The following is a 22,485-nucleotide window of genomic DNA, read 5'->3' as shown; positions in this document are numbered from 1 at the left end:
CAATTACACCCCAACGAGAACACTGTGACATGTATTAGTGACTCCCACGTAAAAAACAATTGCTCCATTAGGTAGCCTAATAACAGTCTAAATGGCTTGGGCCAGCACCGTCAGCAAACAGAGAAACAGACCATAGCCCAAGGCATAATACATTAGAAAACACAGAAACACAGAGTAAAACAGGCTAAGTTACAGTTTTTCCCTCTTAAATCAAACCGTTCCTTCTGACAGGTAAGGTGCAGGAGCTCTGAAGTCACATGGCACTGCATAACCTTCTTAGTAGGTCTGTGTTGGGCTTATTGTGTTGCATGCGGCCAGGTCCCACAACAGAGCCACCTAGCCACCTTTTAGTGGAGTATTAGGTCTAACTACAACAATGTCTGACCCACATCTGACCTCACAAAACCAGGGTTTACACCCCTGAGCCCTTCACTGATCTACCCCCCCCCCCCCCCCCAGAATCTCTGAACAGGCTATGTTGTGTTATGCTTAGAATGTAATGCCATGTTTTAGGATGCTGAAACACTGCAAATGTGTAGTATAGTAAGCAATGTATGTATTAGCTTAAAGTACAGAAAATGGAAGATTAGATTAATTGAGCAGAATTAGCCTAAATCAACTAGCTAGGTTACTAATTTTGTCAAGACAGCTAACTGTTCAAATGGTTCTTTAGTATACACAGTTGGCTAACACATCACATTTACAGAAGCCGCGTAGGTACAATTAAACCTAGCCTTGGCATATACAGGCTGATAAACAAACATTCTCACTGAACACTGAATGTCCCACTCGGAAAGGCATTTTCGAATTTGCAAGATAGGGCCGATGGGGCAAACAAACAGCTGTCCTACTTAAATTGCTGAGGTTTACATATCGAATCAACAAGGGAGTAAACTTGCTGAGTAGAGTTCAGTTTCCTTCATGTATAACTTCACCGCCCCCCACTAAAACAAAGGTAATTGACTTAACAGACTACTAGATAGATTCTTAGATTGTGTGGTTTTCTGATTAATTTGCGTGGCAGATTTTGTTCATTTGGTTTTCTACCCTCTCCCAACAATTCATTGATTAGTTGATGCGATCAATGAAAAAGCATGTCAAGTAACCAAATAAAAATGTAAAAAATAAAAATATATGAGACAAATTGCTGCAACGTCTATCTCATCATGATATTCCAATTTAGCTAGCTACTGTAGCTAAACACAAAAGATGGAACAGGCTTGATTTGAGTTGAGAGGATGACTGAGCTGAGTAGCTAGGTAACGGTCAGACCAACACAGCTGTCGTGCCAGCGCAAAGTAGGAATGGCGAAAGACAAATGGGAAACTTATCAGGGTTCGATAAGAAAGTACTTTGAATTTGTGAACATACCAAAACGACTGCGAATCTCTCCTCCAATTCACCTGGCTCCGGCATAGGCAGCTTCAGAGGCATGTTATGTCCCCTGAAATCAGTTTGTTGGTCCATACTCCCTGCGTTCCCCATGTTTCAGCTTGGTTTGGCTGGATCACAACTACAACTATCTAACGTTACACCTTCCTCCTCGACTTCAGAAATCACAGCAAGTTAAAAAAAAACGAAACAAATGTACCCGCGCAAATGCCTCTTGTTCGCAAATATACCTGTTTTATCCCAGCCTCACCACTTTAACAGAAAACACACGTGAGGAAATCAGCACATCACGATGGTTCCAAAGAGCCGAGTCCTCGTGAAGCATTATAATGGAATGGGGGACTTGGTGGAAACTTGAATCGAAGCAACAAACGCGCAATATTTATAGGACCAAATAAATCTATCCATATATTGCACAATTTCTGCTCCACTCCCATTTAGTTGTAATGACGATGTGCATGATTCAGGTTTAGGAATCCCTGTCTGTGTAGCAAGCTAATCTCTGCAGTGCTGACCAACGAATACAGTAAAGAGTCTAGTCTACTCATACGTCACCGATACACAGCACACACACACAATCACATCTCTACACAATGAGCCCTTTCAGAGACAAGCCTTCTATTTGGCTTTGCCAAAAGCGTAGTTAAGGAGACGATGTTGTGTAGAGTTGCATGCTGGTAGATGCAGACCCGTTCATGGTGTATAACCTGTGTATAACAACCTTATTACAACCAATTTACCTAATCTAAAACACTAATTACAATTACACTAATCCAAGTCCAGTATTTAAGCCTCATAGCCCCGAATAATTAGGATAATTGGGAAATCTTCATTTACAGCCATAATAGATAGGCATGGGATAGAATATTCACTATGCTGGAGGTTGAGAGAAAAAAAGGCTAAACAATCTATTGGGCCTACTTCTACTCCTTATTAGAAGATATAAGATAATGTGTTGCTAACAGGGTGGAGTCCCATTGCTTTTGAGAGGATGACATCAGCTCGGGGAGAGTTTCCATGGAGAGCAGAGGTTCTCCAGATGCACAGTGGCATTATTGAACAACACAGCCTGATACAACAGAACGTCAGTCATGTCATATTAGCGGTCAGCTGGCTACACACATCGCATCAGGGACACAATGCAGAGAGAGGCTGACCTCATACCATTAAATGCTCCAAATTGTGTTGTTGGCGACTTACCCGTTCTGACATTCTCCTTCTCTGTTTGGTTTCTCGCCATTCAACCTTTATTATCGAGATAAGTGATTAAGCAGGATTTTTACTGGCTTGATTACTGTCACTGAGTCAGTTGATGAAAGTGACATTTTAGGCTACAACATGGGCAAAGCATGACTTTTTTGTGAAAAAGTACACTATATATACAAAAGTATGTAGACAACCCTTAAAATGAGTGGATTCGGCTATTTCACAGCCACACCCGTTGCTGACAGGTGCATACAATCGAGCACACAGCCATGCAATCTCCATAGACAAACATTGGCAGTAGAATGGCCTTACTGAAGAGCTCAGTGACTTTCAACATGCCACTGTCATAGGATGCCACCATTCCAACAAGTCAGTTCGTCAAATTTCTGCCCTGCTAGAGCTGCCCTGGTCAACTGTAAGTGCTGTTGCTGTGAAGTAGAAACGTCTAGGAGCAACAACAGCCCAGCCGCGAAGTGGTAGGCCACACAACTCACAGAACGGGACCGGCGAGTGCTAAAGCACATAGCACATAAAATCATCTGTCCTCGGTTGCAACACTCACTACCGAGTTCCATACTGCCTCTGTTAACAACGTCAGCACAAGAACTGCACACAAGCCTAAGATCACCATGCCAAGCGTCAACTGGAGTGGAGTAAAGCTCACTGCCATTGGAATCTGGAGCAGTGGAAACGCATTCTCTGGAGTGATTAATCACGCTTCACCATCTGGCAGTAGGACGGACAAATCTGGTTTTGGCGGATGCCAGGAGAACACTACCTGCCACAATGCATAGTGCCAACTGTACAGTTTGATGAGGGAGGAATAATGGTCTGGGGCTGTTTTTCATGGTTCGGGCTAGGCCCCTTTGTTCCATTGAAGGGGAATCTTAACGCTACAACATACAATGACATTCTAGACGATTCTGTTCTTCCAAATTTGTGCAACAGTTTGGGGAAGGTCCTTTCCTTTTTCAGCATGACAATGCCCCCGGACACAAAACAAGGTCCATACAGAAATTGTTTGTCAAGATCGGTGTGGAAGAACTTGACTGGCCTGCACAGACCCTTGACCTCAACCCCATCAAAAACCTTTGGGATGAATTGGAACACCGACTGCGAGCCAGGCCTAATCGCTCAACATCAGTGCCCGACCTCACTAATGCTCTTTGTGGCTGAATGGAAGAAAGTCCCCGCAGAAATGTTCCAACATCTAGTGGAAAGCCTTCCCAGAAGAGTGCAGGCTGTTATAGCAGCAAAAGGGGGACCAACTCCATGCCCACGATTTTAGAATGAGATGTTCGACGAGCATACTTTTGGTCATGCAGTGTTAAATGTGTAAATGTGCAATATTTGAAGTTACAGATTTTTTCCCTTTGCAACTCATTGCAGGCATACAACAACAATTCTAATACCTGTTTCAAAACCAGCAAGCCTATCTCAATAACATTGTCATTACAATCATGCCCTTTATTTTACATAATATTATAACCTTCATCACATAGCTATAATAATTGGCCTTTCTTTTTAGGCCTTAGGGGCTCAACAACTCGCCTATTATTCTGTACACAAAACGCCACAAATGAACCAATGAACATACAGAACAGCAGTGCTCAGCAGAGCTATGCCTGTAAAAGACACAACAATGAACATACCAACACCAGTCAACAATAGCAGGGTCTCTCTCAGACGTCTGCCGTGGAGAGCAGCCAATGCTGTGGAGTGAGTGGGATAGACACAGACACGATGCTGCAGCTGATGATGAGGCAGCGCACAGTAGATGGTGTGTGTGTGTGTGTGTGTGTGTGTGTGTGTGTGTGTGTGTGTGTGTGTGTGTGTGTGTGTGTGTGTGTGTGGATGGAGATGGGAATGAGAGACATTGATTTCCTGGTGGAGGGCGGGGGTGGTTGCAGACATGACAGGGCCTCAGCTGGCTGAGAAAGGCAGGGAGACAGGGTGTCAGTAGTCAAATCAAATCAAATTGTATTTGTCACATGCTCCGAATACAACTGGTGTAGACCTTACAGTGCAATACTTACCCCTAAGCCCTTAACCAACAATGCCGTTTTAAGAAAATACATTTAAAAAAAGTAAGAGATAAGAATAACAAACAATTAAAGAGCAGCAGTAAATAACAATAGCGTGGCTATATACAGGGGGTACCGGTACAGAGTCAATGTGCGGGGGCACCGGTGTCGAGGTAATTGAGATAATATGTACATGTAGGTAGAGATTTTAAAGTGACTATGCATAGATAATAACAGAGAGTAGCAGCAGCGTAGATGGGGGTGGGGGGTGGGGGGCAATGTAAATAGTCTGGGTAGCCATTTGATTAGTAGTCCTCTGGAACTGAAGAGAAGAGAGGCTAAATAGGCAAAAACATGTTTTTCTATGACAACTGCTAGGCTAAACACTATAGTATATGTTTTGTGTCACAGTGAATAATGACCTAATAGACACCTCCAGAGAAGGCTCTTTTGGCCTAATCCACATAGAAGAATGGGAGAATACAATGCTTCAGGGGGGATACACCCCACAGCTGCTCAGTGCTGCAAGGCCTAGAGAAATCCCCACTAAGGCAATCCTAAGAGGGCCCAAAGTGCACCGCGAGGAAATGTAAAATGCCAAACAGATGCCCAAAATAAAGAGAGCACAATCAAATCTCTGTGCCAGGAATCTCCCAGGGACACCATTTCACAGATGTTGCTAAATTTGTCTACAAAGCTAAAGGAAGTAGTGTTCTTAAACGTCAGAGTGCTCATGAGAGAGGGAGAAGACGTGGCACAAAGAGAACATTGTGGTAGAGCCACGACAGAGCCAGAGTTTGCAACCCTCCTTAACCCCAAAGTTGTCTGTTGATCAGTGGGCAAGATTTTACACATCACCCACATAGGGACTCCACTCAGGTCATTCTATAAACCACAGGAGGCTGCTGTCGGGAGAACGGCTTATAATAAAGGCCGGAACGGAGCAAATGGAATGGCATCAAACACCTGGAAACCATGGAAACCATGTGTTCGATGTATTTGATACCATTCCACCTATTCTGCTCCAGTCAATACCACGAGCCTGTTCTCCCCAGTTAAGGTGCCACCAACCTCCTGTGCTATAAACATAAATACAATTTGACATTTCGAAAGGCCCATTTTAGTTCAGAGTAAACAGTGGTATAGGAGGTTGGAAGTGATCATTTTCAGGCCAATTAAGCATTGTGGACAGAATATTGGGCTTGTTAAAGTTTCCAGCTGAATGAAGGCTTTACACATATCTTGTCTGAGTGTTGTAAATTCTAAACTGAGAACTTAATGTCAGATGCATCATAGAATGAAGAGGCCCTCTAGTGCATATAAAGTGTATTACAGGGGAAATAAAATAAAGATGCAAAACACAGCATTCACACTACTTTGGAGGAAATATTATATATTTAAATGTGATTCACACAGCAAGAAGGAACATTTAAAACATAACTAGCACTAAACGTTGTTTCGTAGACCTGCCAGTGTGTATGCCAGTCTAACGTGGTGGTACTGAAACTCATCTGTTGTGAGTCATCCAGATAAGCCTGAGGAAGCTATTTTCAGAGCTAGGGCTCCCTAATAGTATTTCTGCTGAGTTATGTTTGTAATGGTTCAGCTACTCTCTGCAATGGAACTGCTACAGGCGACATACAATTGTGCGTCCCAAATAGCACCCTACTCTCTCTATAGTGCACTACTTTTCCCATGGGCTTCATTGGGAACAGGGTGCCATTTGGGACGTAACCACTCCCAGTATAGAGTAATTGGAATTTAATAAGAACTGCATCCATTCCAAGATAATTTGTTACTATTTACCTAATGACAATTCAGATACTTGACAACACAAGGGTAATCTGTTTTTTGTTACGTGATCGGTTTTCTGTATTGGTAAGGATAGTCTTGGCATTCAATCTTCATCAAATGAACAACAGTGGGACTGGGGGGGGGGGGGGGGTGACCTGGAGGAGTCAGAGACTGAGAACTCTAAAGATGATACTTTTGTTGGGACTTAGAGGAAGTCTACTATTAGCAGAGCGAGAACCACACTGTATTTACCCCACAATATCAATAAATCAAGGTTTCACGTTGAAACTTTAAATGCATCTCTACAGTGAAGAAGTTATGAGTTATGCATTTCATGACATACATACAGTGCCTATTACTTGAACATGATTACTCTGGTAAATTTTATATAGATAAATCAATGTTTTGAAAAGTTAGAAAAAAGGCTATTACTTTTTGCATGTGCACCCAGTTCTCATCCTCAGAGGAAATGTATGCAAGAAAAGCACAAGGCTGTGCTGGTAGCCTCAAGGTTGAGAGGTGTTCCTGTCTGAATCCCAGAGCTGACAGGGTTCATCTGACAGGGCTAGGCTGCAGTGGTTGCTGGCATCAAAATAACACACACACAGTACTTAATGCCAGCAGGTGACAATAAATTGTATAGTGTGATCTGTGATCAAAGTTGATCCTCGGTTGAGTTGATGCGTTTGTCACATGGTCACTGATCTTTGGAACAAGAATACACAGAGCCAAGCCTCAAGAATCAATCAGACTTTATTATCTGCTGGCAATAAACTGGACTGAATGTTGCTGAACTTCTCACAGTTGTACACGAGTATCTTAATAGGCTCCTAATATGATTATGAATAATAAGTAAAGGATTTACTACAGTCTTCATGCTACGTCATGTAGAAGTAGGGGAGAGAGGTACTAGAGAGAGAAGGAGTTTACCTGTAAGGGTGTATATGAGTAAAGGTGAAAGTCTGTAGATTTCTTGTACAAGCCTGAGCTGCAGTCTTTGGTAAAAACGTTGAATATATACAGTATCAGTCAAAAGTTTGGACATACCTACTCATTCAAGGGTTTTTCTTTATTTTGACTTATAAGTGACTAGGCGTTGGGATTAATAATAAGAATATTAAGAGTAAAAAACAAAGTAGCAGCAGCGTATTTGTATTTGTATTTACAGTATTATGGATCCCCATTAGCTGCTGCCGTCCTCTATTATCCTCAGTCATTTTCCATCCAAGTTGTCAGACCCCGGTGGCTTGTCATTGTTGATAGGCAACAATCATTTTTTCACTTCTTCCACACTCACTTTACGGAATTCAAAATTCATTCATAATTGGGTCAGTTATACTTGGATGTGTAGTGTCAGCGTTTGTTGCTGGCATGTCATGCCAAGTTTGCTAATCTTTAAACTATTAAAATAAAGAAAGTCGTACACTCCATGTATAATCTCCCAGCAATTTAATGGGTATTTACCAACATTTCCAGCATCACTGTGCCTCAGGAAGGCACAGTGATGCCGAAACGTTGGTAAATACCCATTAAATTGCTGGGAGATTATACATGGAGTGTGCGACTTTCTTTATTTTGATAGTTTATAGTTTATTCGCCGTTAGTCAGCCCCTCCACACAAATTATTATTCTGGGTGTGTGCCAGCTCATGTTTTTTAAAGTTTGCTAATCTTGCCAATGAAAAAAAACATTGAAGTAGTTGGCAATATCAGTGGGTTTTGTGATGAATGAGCCATCTGATTCAATGAATGATAGAGCTGAGTTTGCCTTTTTGCCCAGAATTTCATTTAAGTTGCTCCAAAGCTTTTTACTATCATTCTTTATGTCATTTATCTTTGTTTCATAGTGTAGTTTCTTCTTCTTTTTATTCAGTTTAGTCACTCAGTTTGCAGTACATTTGCCAATCGATTGTGCAGCCAGACTTACTGGCCATTCCTTTTTGCGGCATCCATCTCAACCATAACATTTTTCAATTCCTCATCAATTCACGGAGATTTAACTGTTTTTACAGTCATTTTCTTAATGGCTGCATGCTTATTAGTAACTGGGATACGCAATTTCATAAATGTGTCAAGTGCAGGGTCTGGTTGCTCCTCATTACACACCACAGACCAACAAATATAATTTACATCAACATATGAATCACTACAAAACTTCTCGTATGACCTCTTATACACTATATTAGGCTTGGTTTTCCTAGATATGGCTACTATATTGTGATCACTATATCCGATGGATTTGGATACTGCTTTAACATTTCTGCAGCATTGGATTCTTTTTTCTCATTTTGTCTGTCATAGTTGAAGTGTACATATGATGAAAATTACAGGCCTCTCTCATCTTTTTAAGTGGGAGAACTTGCACAATTGGTGGCTGACTAAATACTTTTTTGCCCCACTGTATGTTAGTGCAGGGTGAGCTGCACACAGTGGACTTCCTACTAGGGCACACCGCCTCAGTGCTAACAGTATAACTCTGGTTCATAGGCACATGATTACTGCATACAATAGCTGTGGGGTGAGCAGAGGCATTCAGGGCAGTAAGAGAGACATAAATTAGGTTGCTAACATTGTGTCTTGGTGGGATACACTACATTTGCTGAAGCATTATGACAACTCAGCGACACAATGGTAGGGATTAGCTGAGCTGGACTTGGGTCATTGATAAGTCATTGTCTCAACACAGCCTTATAATGCTGTGAAAGGATCCAGGAACCCAAATGATTTGGGTGGATCCCATCCTCCTTATAAAACAACCTTTGTTTCCAGAAGGTATCAAAATTGTCAGTAAAAGTTACACGCACAGAGCTGCAATAGTCTCGTAGCCAGTTATGGAGGGCATGAAGTCTGCTGAAACATTCAATGCCACAATTTAGGGAGGGCAGAGGGACAGATATTATGGGGTGTTTGTTGGTGTCAAGCAGTGACTCAATCAGTTCTTTAAAATACATCTTCAGCTGTTTTCAGCTGCCCTTCATAATGTAGTTGAATCGCACATGAACTATGGTAGACAACATTTTCTGATGCTGATTTAAAATGTTTGGAAGCAGCTTATTGATGTCTTGTACTCATGCTCCTGGATAGCACAACGTTTTAGCTCCAGGGACTGAGACATTTCTCACCATTGAACTACCCAATACAACGGCCGGAGACGGGAATGGAGAAATCTGCCCATTCCTACCCCTCACACAATTCGTTGAACCTTTCACGGGGCCACGAGAAGCAAGATAGCGTAGGCCCACTGCTCGCAGCGATAGGTCCAGACCTCCCACAGCAGACAGTGCCCCGTCAGATCCAGAGAGATCCAGAGATCTCGACGAAGCGATAGGTCCAGACCTCCCACAGCAGACAGTGCCCCGTCAGATCCAGAGAGATCCAGAGATCTCGACGAAGCCGCTGCTGGAGTCAGCGTCGTATGAGTCAGCACCATCCTCATAGACACAGGCAATCCCAGCAATGAAGGCGCAGGTAGATCAGGCACCAGTGCAGCGAAGCTATTCCATACGTCAATCTGCTCCGAACCTCTCGCAGTTACTCCTGTCCGCTTAGAAGCATGCCGCTGCCTTCGGTTTCAACGACTTGTGACATGGGACCAACGCTGATTGGACCAATCTTCTTGCTGTTCTTCTTGTGTGGATAAAGCTGTCTCGGAGCCTTTTGGTCTGAGACCCGATGCTCTGGTACCACTGCTGACAGTAGCAGAGAGAACAATCCATGACTTGTGTGGCTGAAGTCTTTGGCAATATTTTGAGGATTCCTCTGACGCCGCCTAATATAGAGGTCCTGGATGGCGTGGAGCTCAGCCCCAGTGATGTACTGGGTCATCCGCACCACCCTCTGTAGTGCCTTGCGGTCGAGGGCGGTGCATTTGCCGTTCCATGAGGTGCAGCAGTCAGTCAAGATGCTCTCAATGGTGCAGCTGTTGAGGATCTGAGGGCCCATGAGAAATCTCTTCAGCCTCCTGAGGGGAAGAGGCGCTGTGCAGATATGTATGTGGACCATGTTAAGTCCTTAGTGATGTGAACACATGTAAAGGGGAAGACGTGAAGACATGTGAAGGTAAGAGGTGACCTCAACGTGATCAAGACAAAAGAGATGATTGTGGACTACAGGAAAAGGAGGACTGAGCACGCCCCCATTCTCATCGATGGGGCTGTAGTGGAGCAGGTTGAGAGCTTCAAGTTCCTTGGTGTCCACATCAACAACAAACTATCATGGTCCAAACACACAAAGACAGTCATGAAGAGGGCACAACAAAGCCTATTCCCCCTCAGGAGACTGAAAAGATTTGGCATGGGTCCTCAGATCCTCAAAAGGTTCTACAGCTGCACCATCAAGAACATCCTGACTGTACATCACTTCCTGCCCTCCAGGAATTCTATACCAGGTGGTGTCAGAGGAAGGCTCTAAAAATTGTCAAAGACTCCAGCCACCCTAGTCATAGACCGCTCTCTCTGCTACCGCACTGCAAGCAGTACCGAACCGCCAAGTCTAAGTCCAAGAGACTTCTTAACAGCTTCTACCCCCAAGCCATAAGACTCCTGAACAGCTAATCAAATGGCTACCCAGACTATTTGCATTGCTGCTACTCTCTGTTTATTATCTATGCATAGTCACTTTAACTCTATCTACATCTACATATTAGCTCAATTACCTCGACTAACCGGTACCCCCGCACATTGACTCTGTACCATTACCCCCTGTATATAGCCTCGCGATTGTTATTTTACTGCTGCTCTTCAATTATTAGTATTTTTTATTTAAAAAATGTACTTATCTATTTTTTTTACTTAACACTTATTATTCTTAAAAGGGCATTGTTGATTAAGGGCTTGTAAGTAAGCGTTTCACTATAAAGTCTACACCTGTTGAATTCGGCGCATGTGACAAATAACATTTGATTTTATTTGACGTGTGTAAAATTGTGAAGTGTTGTTTACTGCAGGGGTGTTGGAGTGGGTGTATATTTTTTTGTGTAATTAATTAGATATAAATATTCTCCTGTAGCTAATTGACCTTGGAATCTGAGATTTATTACCATAAATATTATAAAATCATGATTTTCATGAGTGTTTGGTGCATGCTTTTGTACATATTATAACCCCCCATTAATTTGTGGTTTAGGCTCCCACCATTTGGATTATTTTGGAACTGCACGGTCCATGCACCTTGACTAGCTCACATTAGTTAGCAGTAATGTGACCAACATCAATCAACATGAGGCTTTTTTTTTATTGCCAATTAAATATTGGACATGGTTTATGAAAACATTGTAACAAAATGATTATTTATTTTTCCAAACATTTGTCTTCATGGAAAATGACAATATAGTTTTGCTGTATTTGTTAATACTGTAGATACCATGTTTAGCCATGTTTACCAATATTCCATGGGTTTACTGACCACAATCCATTGAATTAATATTAAGAAGTGTTGATTATTTGGTGTCTGGAGAGCACAGCGCATGGAAGAAAGATTTCAGTCGGGCTGAGCCCCGGATGTTCTGAATGTCTAGTGACGTCCCTGGTCCAGAGTCCATAGTCCGTCATTATTTAGAATTCATTATTAGCTTTTCTTACACATTTTTTGACAACAATACCAACCCAATTATGTAAAGTCAAAGGAGTTTGAGGTTTAATGTCTCTTTATGTGTAGCAGTGTCTTTGGATGTCAACTGTTCGAAATGAGTTGAAGCTGTGTTTGTGTCTGCGCGAAACAGCTCTACTGCTCCACAGTGACTCCTCCCCCAAGCTCCTTTAAATTCCTTCTGCATCATAGATTCCCACTGCATTCATGTTGTACTTCTTATTCTTCAAATAAATATGTCTGCCTTGGATTGTAGGTGTCGTATTTTAGAGTTGACATTATCCTTGTCATTATATGTCTATTGTAGCTATTAATTGAGCTGTGTTTAGGTGAATATTTGTGAATATGGAAATGTCAATAAACCAGAAATGTTTTCTCTTGAACAGATTAGTTTAAATTCATCACCACTGAAGATGACACGGGCGCTGATGTCGGTGAAGATGTCCCCCTTGTCCTGTCACCTCTCACCTGAGACCAGTGCAGTTCTCATGACGATCGGGCGGTTTAAGAGGGCAGAGTGTATTTACCTGTATAAGAGTGGCCAGGTGACAGAGAGGAGTGGCTATGAGGGCAGAGTGAGTCTGATCACCCAGGAGCTGGAGAGAGGCAATGTGTGTTAGAGGCTGAAAGTCATCAGGGAGTCAGATCATGGATTCTACACACTGTATGTCAGTTCATCCATGGAGAACAGCAGGAGGTGGCTACGGTGGATTTATCGGTCCACGATGGTGCTCTATAACAACACTAGTACAGTATACTGTTTATAAACACCTAAACACTATGGCATTCAATTGGATAATATGACAGATGTTGATTTGAAGGTAATAATGAATACATTTTGTTTTACATTATCATTATTCATGTATTTCCATCCTGAATAATGGACAATTAGGAAAACGGTATTTGGGTGAGTAATTACTTATTTCTCTGTTTTGTTTATTGAACTCCACAAGGGTTTACATAGCCCTGCCTCCTCCCACAATACTGTACAGTATATCTACCGTAGTACCCCATCATTTCCCCTAATTAAGTTCATTACCAGAAATGGGCCAATAAAAACTTGCTGTTAATTAACCTAATGAAGCTAACCGGATCCCACTGGTGCCCACAGTCCCTACATGAGAGAGGATTGAGTTATTGGAGTAGTCTAATGCACTGTATCTTGCTCGTCTTGTATTCAAGTGATGTAGTCTACCACACATAACACACCTCTGGTTTCCACCATTAGTTCAGCCTCAAGAGTATTTACTACGTGAGACCCAGGGGGTCAAGCTGAAGAGGGAGGAATCGGCTGGTGAGCTTGGTAAGTGGGAGAGTCTGGAGGAGAGAAGATTGATTGGTTCTGGGAACATGATGTATATCAGTTTGCCAGACTAATTCATGCACGATAATCAATAAATAATTTAATAATGAACCTTTAACTGATGTATTGATTGTCATTAATTAACCTGTCGAACTGAATAATATCGATAATGTTCTTTTATTGTTGATTTTATAATGGTTGATAATCTGATGACAGTTGACATCAGAGAGGCTGGATGAGTAAAACAAATTCTGTAAGGTTTTTGTATATATTTTTTACAATATATATATATTTTTTTAAATCACCTTTATTTAACCAGGTAGGCTTTTTGTATTGATGAATGGATGATTGAATAAATCTGTTTGGCAAATCAATCAGAAATCAATAACGCAAAATTGGTAATTAATTAGATATCAAGGTGGAGAACAAAACTAGTGGAGAGAACATACATTTTGGTCATCAAATTAATATTATTAATAATCAAATAATCATCCATAATATTGTATTTTCCATAGGTGGGAAAAATGGAAAAACAACTGGAGGGAAAAGAGAGGCAACAAGAGGAGATGAGAAAGACATTGAGTGAATCTAGAAAGGAGTTACAGGAGAGTAACAAGCAACTACAAGACCAGGAGAAACAAATCAAATAACTACTGGATGGGATGCCAGTAAAGGAAAAACTACTTGGTGAGATGGAACTATTCAGCTATGTATCAAAATTCTAACAATTCTTATGTCACAGAAGCTTTGCATTAACTTAACTGCATTATTTGTTTAGGACTGTGTATTCTTATGCACACTTCTCCAGTCACGTTGCCCGATGTTTTGTTTCCTGATCTTGACTGACTTACAACACCTCAAACAGTTCTGGGTGTTAAGTGGTTTGTGTTGTGTAACAGTGGGAGAAGAGACTCCACACTCCCACTGAGAAGGAGAAACAGCATGGAGTGGAATCCTCCAATCAGTGAGTTAATGTATTTTTTTGTTATAGGGGTGGAGTTATTAACAGTGAGTTAATGTTTCTTACCCTGGGTTTTACAATATTTTTGAAAAGTGGTCCAACCTACAGAGAGTGAGTGTGTTGGTCTGTGTTGTGTGTTGGCCAGTGCTGTGCGTTTTTCCTAGTTGTAAGTCAGCCTCAAACACCTCAAACACACAAGTTTTCCTACAATAAAGTCCCCGGCCACTAGGAGTGCCGCCTCTGGGTGAGCATTTCCTTGTTTGGTTATGGCCTTATACAGCTCATATAAGGCCATCTTAGTGCCAGCATCAGTTTGTAGTGGTAAATAGACAGCTACAAAAAAATATAAATTAAAACTCTCTTGGTAAATAGTGGTCTACAGCTTATCATGAAATACTCTACCTCAGGCGAGCAAAACCTCGAAACTTCCTTAATATTAGATTTCGTGCACCAGCTGTTATTTACAAATAGACACAGACCGCCACCCCTATAGATGCACCAAAAACCCAGCCAGCTGTATGTTATCCATGTCGTCGTTCAGCCACGACTCGGTGAAACATAAGATATTACAGTTTTTAGTGTCCCGTTGGTAGCATAGTTTTGGTCGGTGCACATCCATTTTATTATCCAATGATTGCACGTTGGCTAATAGGACTGATGGTAGAGCCAGACTACTCACTCGCCGTCAGATCCTTACAAGGCACCCCGACCTACGTCCCCGATATCTCCGTCTCTTCTTCATGCGAATGACAGCTATTTGGGCCTTGTCAGGTGTCTGAAGTAAATCCTTTGCGTCCGACTCCTTAATGAAAAACTCTTCGTCCAGTACGAGGTGAGTAATCGGTGTCCTGATACCCAGAAGCTATTTTCTGTCATAAGAGACGGTGGCAGAAACATTATGTACAAAATAGGTTACAAATAACGTGAAAAAAACACAATAGCACAATTGGTTAGGAGCCCGTAAAAACGGCAGCCATCTCCTCCGACGCCATCATCAAGATGAGACAGAATGTGGGACTTTGCTGTCTGTGTGCCCCGGGACCCCCGCCTTCCTCCTGGTCATACAGTACCAGTGGAGCCCCCCAAGGGCTGCTGGAGAGAATGGAGGAGATGTTTGCAGAGGGTTGTTGGGGACACACTGATTCTATTCATCCATGCTGACGGCCTGAAAGAGCAGAGCACTGAGCAGTTTCGCCAAGCAGGGGGTCAGGACCTCCAGCAGCTTGTGGAGAAACGTGGGAGCAGGTACCATGTCCTCAACATTAAGGATAGGGCCCATGTCACTCAGGTCTCAGATCTGCTGGAGCAGGTAGAGGAGATAGTGGCATGAAACAGAGAGTGTTTCTACAACAGTTAGACCTACCAGGAGGCAAAGGCCAAGGTCGGAGAGATGGAGGGAATAATACAGAAGAGAGGGGTGAGGAAAGGGAGATGACACAGAAGCTTGAGAAGGAGCTGCAGAACTATCTGAAGAAAGATGCCGTAGTTAAGAAGCTCAAGGGAGATATCACGATACTTCATGAAATAATAACTGAATTAGAGACAGTTGAAATAAGAAAGAAAATAAAAGAGCTGGGGAGGGAGACAGAACTAAAGAGAAGATGGAGATAGAGGAGAGACACAGGCAGGCTATTAAGGAGATACAGGAGAGGCCAGAGTTGACGCAGAGGGAAGCCTGATGAATATAGTCCTGACTGATTTACAGAGGGACATCATAATCTCAAAAGACTAAAGATGCAGAGGGAGTTCAGCAGACAGATGGAGAATGATAAGAGGGATGAAGGATGGAGAGACTGAAACAGAACTTAAAAGAGCTCAGCGAAGCTCACTCAGTGTTGGAGACCGGTGTGAGAAGGAAGAGGTCAGAGGGCACTGATAGGAGTGTTGGGCTGGGTCAGGAGAAACTCATTAAGTTGGCTTCTCCACAATCTGATGTGATTCACCATCTCAGTCCATGTGTCGAACCAGATCAGATCTACTGGTGTGTCATGCTGACCGTGGGGAAAGCAGGTCAGAATAAATGTCTGGTCCTATCCACTGTGTCTTGAGAAGGAAGGGGGAAAGGTTCTGTAAAGATTTTTGATGAGAAAGAATTCCAAAGCAATGTAGATTAGCGACCTTGCACTGGAATGGACTTTTAGAATGAGAGAACGACATTGTATTCACCCCGCACGATTTATATTTCTTGAATCAAAGCGCACGTTTCATGTTTAAACTTGAATTATGAAACGGTTTGGATCCTGTATGCTGATTGATTGATTGCCGTTATTTATTCACGATAATCCACAGGTAATGCCTATTAACAGTTAATTGTTATTTATCAATGCACATCCACTGTCCCACAGCCCAGCCAGGAAATTCATAAACTTGATCTCCTCTGGGGGAAAAAAGCATCTAGCGACCACAACGGAAATAAGTCTGACATCATTGTGCAATCCAGTCCCGTAATTTTTTATATTTTTTATGTATTTTTATTTTAATCAATCAATACATTATTTCCCCAAGTTTCTAACACCATAGGAACCTCATCCCAATCACAATACAACCAGCATGATTTTGTGATAAACATTTATTTAGTAACTGTGAGTAACTACGCTTGTAGTGTTCTCATTACATGTAATCTGCAGTTTGTCAAAATGATACATTTATAAAAATGTTAGAAACATAAATCTACATACATCTAATACAAAACAAATATAGATGTGAGAATTCACTGGTCTGTTTAGTATTGCAAATTTGTAATATCGTGGACACGTGCTTGCAAGGAAGATCTCTAAACTGATGCTCAAATATGATAACATGACTCTGTGCTTAAATAAAAATACAATTTAAAAACATTCTTAGAAGAGCCCAGGGTAATTGCAAATAATGCTAATAACAAACACACCAGTCACTTTGGGCTTGTTTGGTTGAGGAAGAAAAATGTAGATAACTTGAAGGAAATCAAATACCTTTAAATAAATGGATAAAGCACAAACAGCTGGAATGTGGTTAATGTCAAGGTAATGTTATAAATATTAACATCTGAAATCTGCTATAACTGAAAAGTAAGTAGAAAAGAAAGTGCACAAACATAGCAAAAGGTCATCGAGCCCATTGTCAACCCCATTTCTGAGTGTGTCAGAGAAGGCGAGTGTCTTAGCGACGCAGCTTTTAGGGTCGTTCCACGAAATGAGTGCCGTTCCACGAAATGAGTGCCTTTTGCATCCCTTCGATATTTAAAGTAGAAATTGTACACAAATATTTTATTTTTAAAAGCCTGTCATATTAAACAAAGTGCCCTTTAAAATAGACCACGTGGAAAGTGAAATCAATCTGATTCGTAGCCCTTCACACTCGCAGCGCTGTGTGGGTTTTGACTTGACAGCCTTTCCGAACTTGAGCACCTCGCCCAACAAAAAGTTGCCCCCATCCCTCCCGCTAAGTGGGCAACCGCCATGACGTCGGTACAAGCAAGCCACGAGTCCAAATGTGCAGTTCACGTTTCCATATCATAAGACTCATGTCATATAACAGTGTCAACGTTCATGATCACTATGTTCGACGTACAGCTACAAGACGCCATGGAGTCACACCCGTGGTTGTTCAGAGCAGAATGAGCCCGTTTGTTTATTGTGAGAAACTCGCCGCGGCGCACACACCTGGATGCACTCACGACTCCTTTCAATGCTCAGCAAAATGAGGATCGGCTTCCCTGAATTGCATTGTGAAAGCCTAACCCTGTAATATCGTGTGTTATAACTTAGCTAGTCATGTTGGATGCAGGGTTGTGTTCCAAACAAAACAACTACAATTATGTTTCTCGAGTTCCTCAAAAGGCACAGCTAGGAGATCAAAAAAAACAACAAAAAAAAACCTTTTGGTCATAAAAGTGCATTACAATTTCTTAGGAACAGTGTACACTTTGGAGAGGTGTGTGGCCACTTGAAGACACCAGTTAGTCCTCTCACTCAAACCCTTGTCATTTCGATGTCTTGCGTTGCACCTAGCCCACATTTGCCAGGGATATTCTTATCATGTTACTGAATGTATCCAGAGTATTTTCAGATTTCGTTATCAACAAATGTGACAAAAAAAGCACATTAAAATGTAAAACGCACATAAAACCAACAGTATAATGTTTGGATTCAGTCTTGCGTCAGATGAACTGTTGTGTCATCTTTGGCCTACTAATTTCGCCATCATCTCAAAACTGTTCCCTTTCAATCGCTAACATGGTTATGCATATGCTTTTCATATTCCTTCTGTAAGAAACATTTCAACTTAGCCCTATCCATATAGGCCAGTGTAAAGGGCTAATATGAATAAAGACTTGCTAAAGTGCCAAAATTCTGCATTTTGTCCATCTGTGCATCCTCTTCCTTTTCAAATATGTTTTTCAAAAGGAACATTGAACATCTAATAGTCAAATCACAGTGTAAAAGCAGGTGAACTGGTTCTACTCTTTTTGGACATTTTCTGGTGTTTCGTGGTGGAAAACTGAGCGGGTCAAGAAGAACATGTCCACCCTGTTACCCCGTAGATAGACAGGCTGGAAATGTTTTAACAGGAAAAACATTTATTTGAAGCTTGCATTCAATTGCCCCTTCCTGTTGCACACAACATGCTTCCATTCCCCGTCACAAGGAAATAAGCTACACTACTAGAAAAGCACCTAATTGGTGGAACGACCCATTGAAGAGATTAAAGGCTAAACACAGGGGATATCATCTGTTAGTCTTGTACCGGTCGTACCGCTCATTCCTCCTCCTCCTCCTCTTCCTCCATCACCTCCACCAGGAGTTCGGCTGTGCACGTGGCCTCGCCCAGGCTGTTGACAGCCTTGACAGTGTATTTGGCATCGTCGTCGCCGTTCACTTCCGAGATCACCAGGCTGCAGTTGCCCTCCTCGTCGTAATCAATCTGGAAGTGGCGGGTCTCCTTGATCGGCTGTTCGTCTTTGTACCACACCACCTCTGGATCAGGGTAGCCTGGGAAAACACAAACAATCTTTATACTGTATATGTGTCTCAAATGGCACCTCCTATTCCCTGTATAGTGCACTACTTTTGACCCGGGCCCGGGTCAAAAGTAGTGCACTATATAGGGAATAGAGTGTGATTTGGGATGCAAGGTGTGTCTCATTGGGTATTCATAGGATGTAGGTGGCATTAGAAACACAAATGGGATGAAACAGATGACATTGTTGTCCTTAATCCTGGTGTACTGACCTACGTCTATGGACAACCATCGAGAGCAAAGCTTACACTGTGTGCTGCTTCCTAAAAATGTATTGTCCTTCCTATTGTTTGGTTGATGGACTTCATAGCAGATGAATGGATTCAACACTTGTGACGTACGTACATGTAAATTAGGAGATTGTGATGCATGTGAATGAGAAGGTTGTGAGACGTTACCCTCGATCTTGCAGTCAAATCTGGCTGCGCTCCCCTCCACCACCTCCACATCCTTGATGACTGAGCTGAAGGTGGGCTTGACCTGGGTTTTCTCCTCATACTCCAGGCATTCAAGGAACTGGTTGTCCTCTATCAAACATGGGACAATGGGGGAAAACAAAATTACACATTGATTTTGCCTCAAGTTGAACTTAAAGTTGCACTATGCAAAAATCCGCTCTGCCATTTCCTGGTTGCTAAAACTAATAGTTCACCTAATTTCAGTTGATGGTGACAAAATAAGCAAGTATAATGTAGAGAATCATTGTACCATCTAAACCGCTGTGAAATATATTTTCCATAACCAAAAATATTGTTGTTTCAGCAGTTTGAATCTGGTGTAGTAAACCGAAAGTAAAAGACGCAAAAACAAAACTTAAGGGGAAGCATAGAACTAGCACACATAGAACAGATCTACCGCTTCTTAGACTTGCTTTCAAGTAGACTGATAGATCTATAACTACACATTTCTATGTGAATTTGGTCAGGTTGCCCAAAAAAGTTACATATACTGCTTTGAGTTTGAATAGGAGCAGCAGCTCCACTGGTAGCACCAGTAACTGTACCAACTAAAGTGCTTCAAAGAAAAGAGGGCAAATGTTCACAGGGAGGCATTAATAAAACAAACACCCATAGCTGAATGCCATCCCCTGCTCGGTGGTACAACAGAAAGGTTTGGAACATTCAGGAGGAGGTAAAAAAAGAAGAAGAAGCCATGCCACCTTCAGTAGGGGAGCCTTTCTTGGCACTGACGCCCGCCAACATCGCCATTGATGACAGTCTTCCGATGGCCCGCACTGCATGTCCGGTTTTCTGCCATGAAATCAATGACACACTCGTTACATTCTGTCGCAATACAAACAGTCCTGGGTATAGGAATAGACATCATCAAGAAATGTTAAGAGGACGCTCATGAATGAATGGCCTTGTTTGTAACAATAAGAAATGGCCTGTTAGTTGGCCATGAAGTACAGAGTAGGGCTGTGTCCCACAGCCAGGCTATTAAGGAGATAAGGGAGAGGCCAGAGTTGACGCAGAGGGAAACCTGATGAAGATAGTCCTGACTGATTTACAGAGGGACATCATAATCTCAAAGACTAAAGATGCAGAGGGAGTTCAGCAGACAGATGGAGAATGATAAGAGGGATGAAGGATGGAGAGACTGAAACAGAACTTGAAAGTGTTGGAGGACAGACTGGTGTGAGAAGGAAGAGGTCAGAGGGCACTGATAGGAGTGTTGGTCTGCGTCAGGAGAAACTCGTTAAGTTGGCCTCTCCACAATCTGATCTGATTCACCATCTCAGTCCATGTGTAGAACCAGATCAGATCTACTGTCCACTGGTGTATGTCATGCTGACCGTGGGGAAAGCAGGTCTGAATAAATGTGTCCCAAATGACACCCTATTCCATTTATAGTGCACTACTTTTGACCAGAGCTATATATGGCATTGGCTGCCATTCGGGACGCAATCTATGATCCTAAAACATTGCTACTATAAACAAAGCACAGGTCAAACAGACATCTCTCCACATCTCTCACCGTCTCTACTGTTTTGTGTTCTAGTTTTCCAAAGTAATACTCGCAGTTTGTACTTTTCAACCTCATGCAATACATAATGGACCTCCGTGGTGACTGTTTAACACAATGAGAGGTTTGCTCATGTGTGAGCACTCAAAGAAGGAGTTTAAACTGCAGGGACTTAGAAGCTCAGAGTACGCTACCAGTCAACAGTACAGTGATTTTCGTAGCGTCTCTTACAGGGGAACTTTATCAAAACCTCATTGTGCGCTAGATCTAGCACAGTTTCTCAATCTCAAACATGTTTGGGTGGATGAATATGTTAGGACACCGCTCGTCTTGTGATTAAGACGGATGGCCATATGTTGATCTGTAACAGGAGACATGGTCTGCATCCCCAAATGTCACCCTATTCTATAGTGCACTACTTTTGATCAAGGCTCATAGGGTGCCACTTGGGACACAGTACATGATCTGTTCTGCTGTTTACCTACCTGCCATTTCCTTCTCAAGATGTACTTCTTCATCCTCTCCTTGGACAGCTTCTTGGCCTCCATTTTGCCAGTGTCTTGTTTTAGCCACGGGTGCTCATAGCACTGATCACATGTCAGTCTAGCCCTACGATCACAGAGACACATGCACATTGAGAGGCGCAAAGACTTTATTCGCACTGTATTACAAAACATCAGATAGAGATTTGGACCGAGATATGGGGCTACGTCCCAAATGGCGTCATATTCCATATATAGTGCACTACTTTTGACCAGAGCCCTAGTCAAAAGTAGTGCACTACTTGGGGAATAGGGTGCCATTTGGGATGCATACAGAGTCCAAGGCAAACGTTGGCAAAAGGAGACTAAATAACAGATATGACACCTAAACAATCTAAACAGAGACATCTGGCAGGCTGATCAAAGCCATTTACACTCAAATCATGTCAGAACTGGGGCTTTGACCCAAATGCCATCCTATTCCGCACACTACTTTATGATAAAGTATGGTAAAGTAGTGCACTTTGTAGGGAATATTGTGCCATTTGGGACACACCTGGCTCTTTAATCAAGCCATATTTCAGAGAGCCTCATGTTGCTTACTTCATATCTTTCTTCAGCAAGTTGGTAATGAAGTCTTTGGCATGGTCTGAGATCTCATCGAAGGCGTCGTCTTCAAAGTCCCAGGTGGCCGAGGTCACATTGGAAAGGGTCTCGTTGTCGTTATCCCCCATGAATGGGGACAGGCCACTCACCCTGAGGGATGGAGAGGGGG

At 42.3% G+C, this 22,485-nt stretch overlaps 1 protein-coding gene and 1 pseudogene across 5 annotated transcripts in view; both read right to left on the bottom strand.

The window, feature by feature from the left end:
- Positions 1-1,970, bottom strand: part of LOC111974168 (formin-like protein 2) — an 81,155-nt pseudogene extending 79,185 nt beyond the window's left edge.
- A 14,849-nt stretch (positions 1,971-16,819) lies between these two features.
- LOC111974136 (myosin light chain kinase, smooth muscle) overlaps positions 16,820-22,485 on the bottom strand; it is a 96,584-nt gene continuing 90,918 nt past the window's right edge. For all 5 annotated transcript variants that reach the window (XM_024001746.3, XM_024001770.3, XM_024001762.3 and 2 more), the window contains 5 exons: positions 22,314-22,466; positions 21,714-21,837; positions 20,423-20,513; positions 19,662-19,790; positions 16,820-19,235 (listed from right to left, as the gene is read on the bottom strand). In XM_024001746.3, coding sequence (XP_023857514.1) covers positions 19,003-19,235; positions 19,662-19,790; positions 20,423-20,513; positions 21,714-21,837; positions 22,314-22,466 — 730 coding nt within the window. In that variant the 3' untranslated portion in view covers positions 16,820-19,002. The remainder of the gene's footprint in view (positions 19,236-19,661; positions 19,791-20,422; positions 20,514-21,713; positions 21,838-22,313; positions 22,467-22,485) is intronic.

The sequence above is a fragment of the Salvelinus sp. IW2-2015 genome, linkage group LG2 (genome assembly GCF_002910315.2).
Source record: "Salvelinus sp. IW2-2015 linkage group LG2, ASM291031v2, whole genome shotgun sequence".
NCBI classification, from domain to species: Eukaryota; Metazoa; Chordata; class Actinopteri; order Salmoniformes; family Salmonidae; genus Salvelinus; species Salvelinus sp. IW2-2015.
This window is presented reverse-complemented; position numbering and strand designations above follow the sequence as displayed.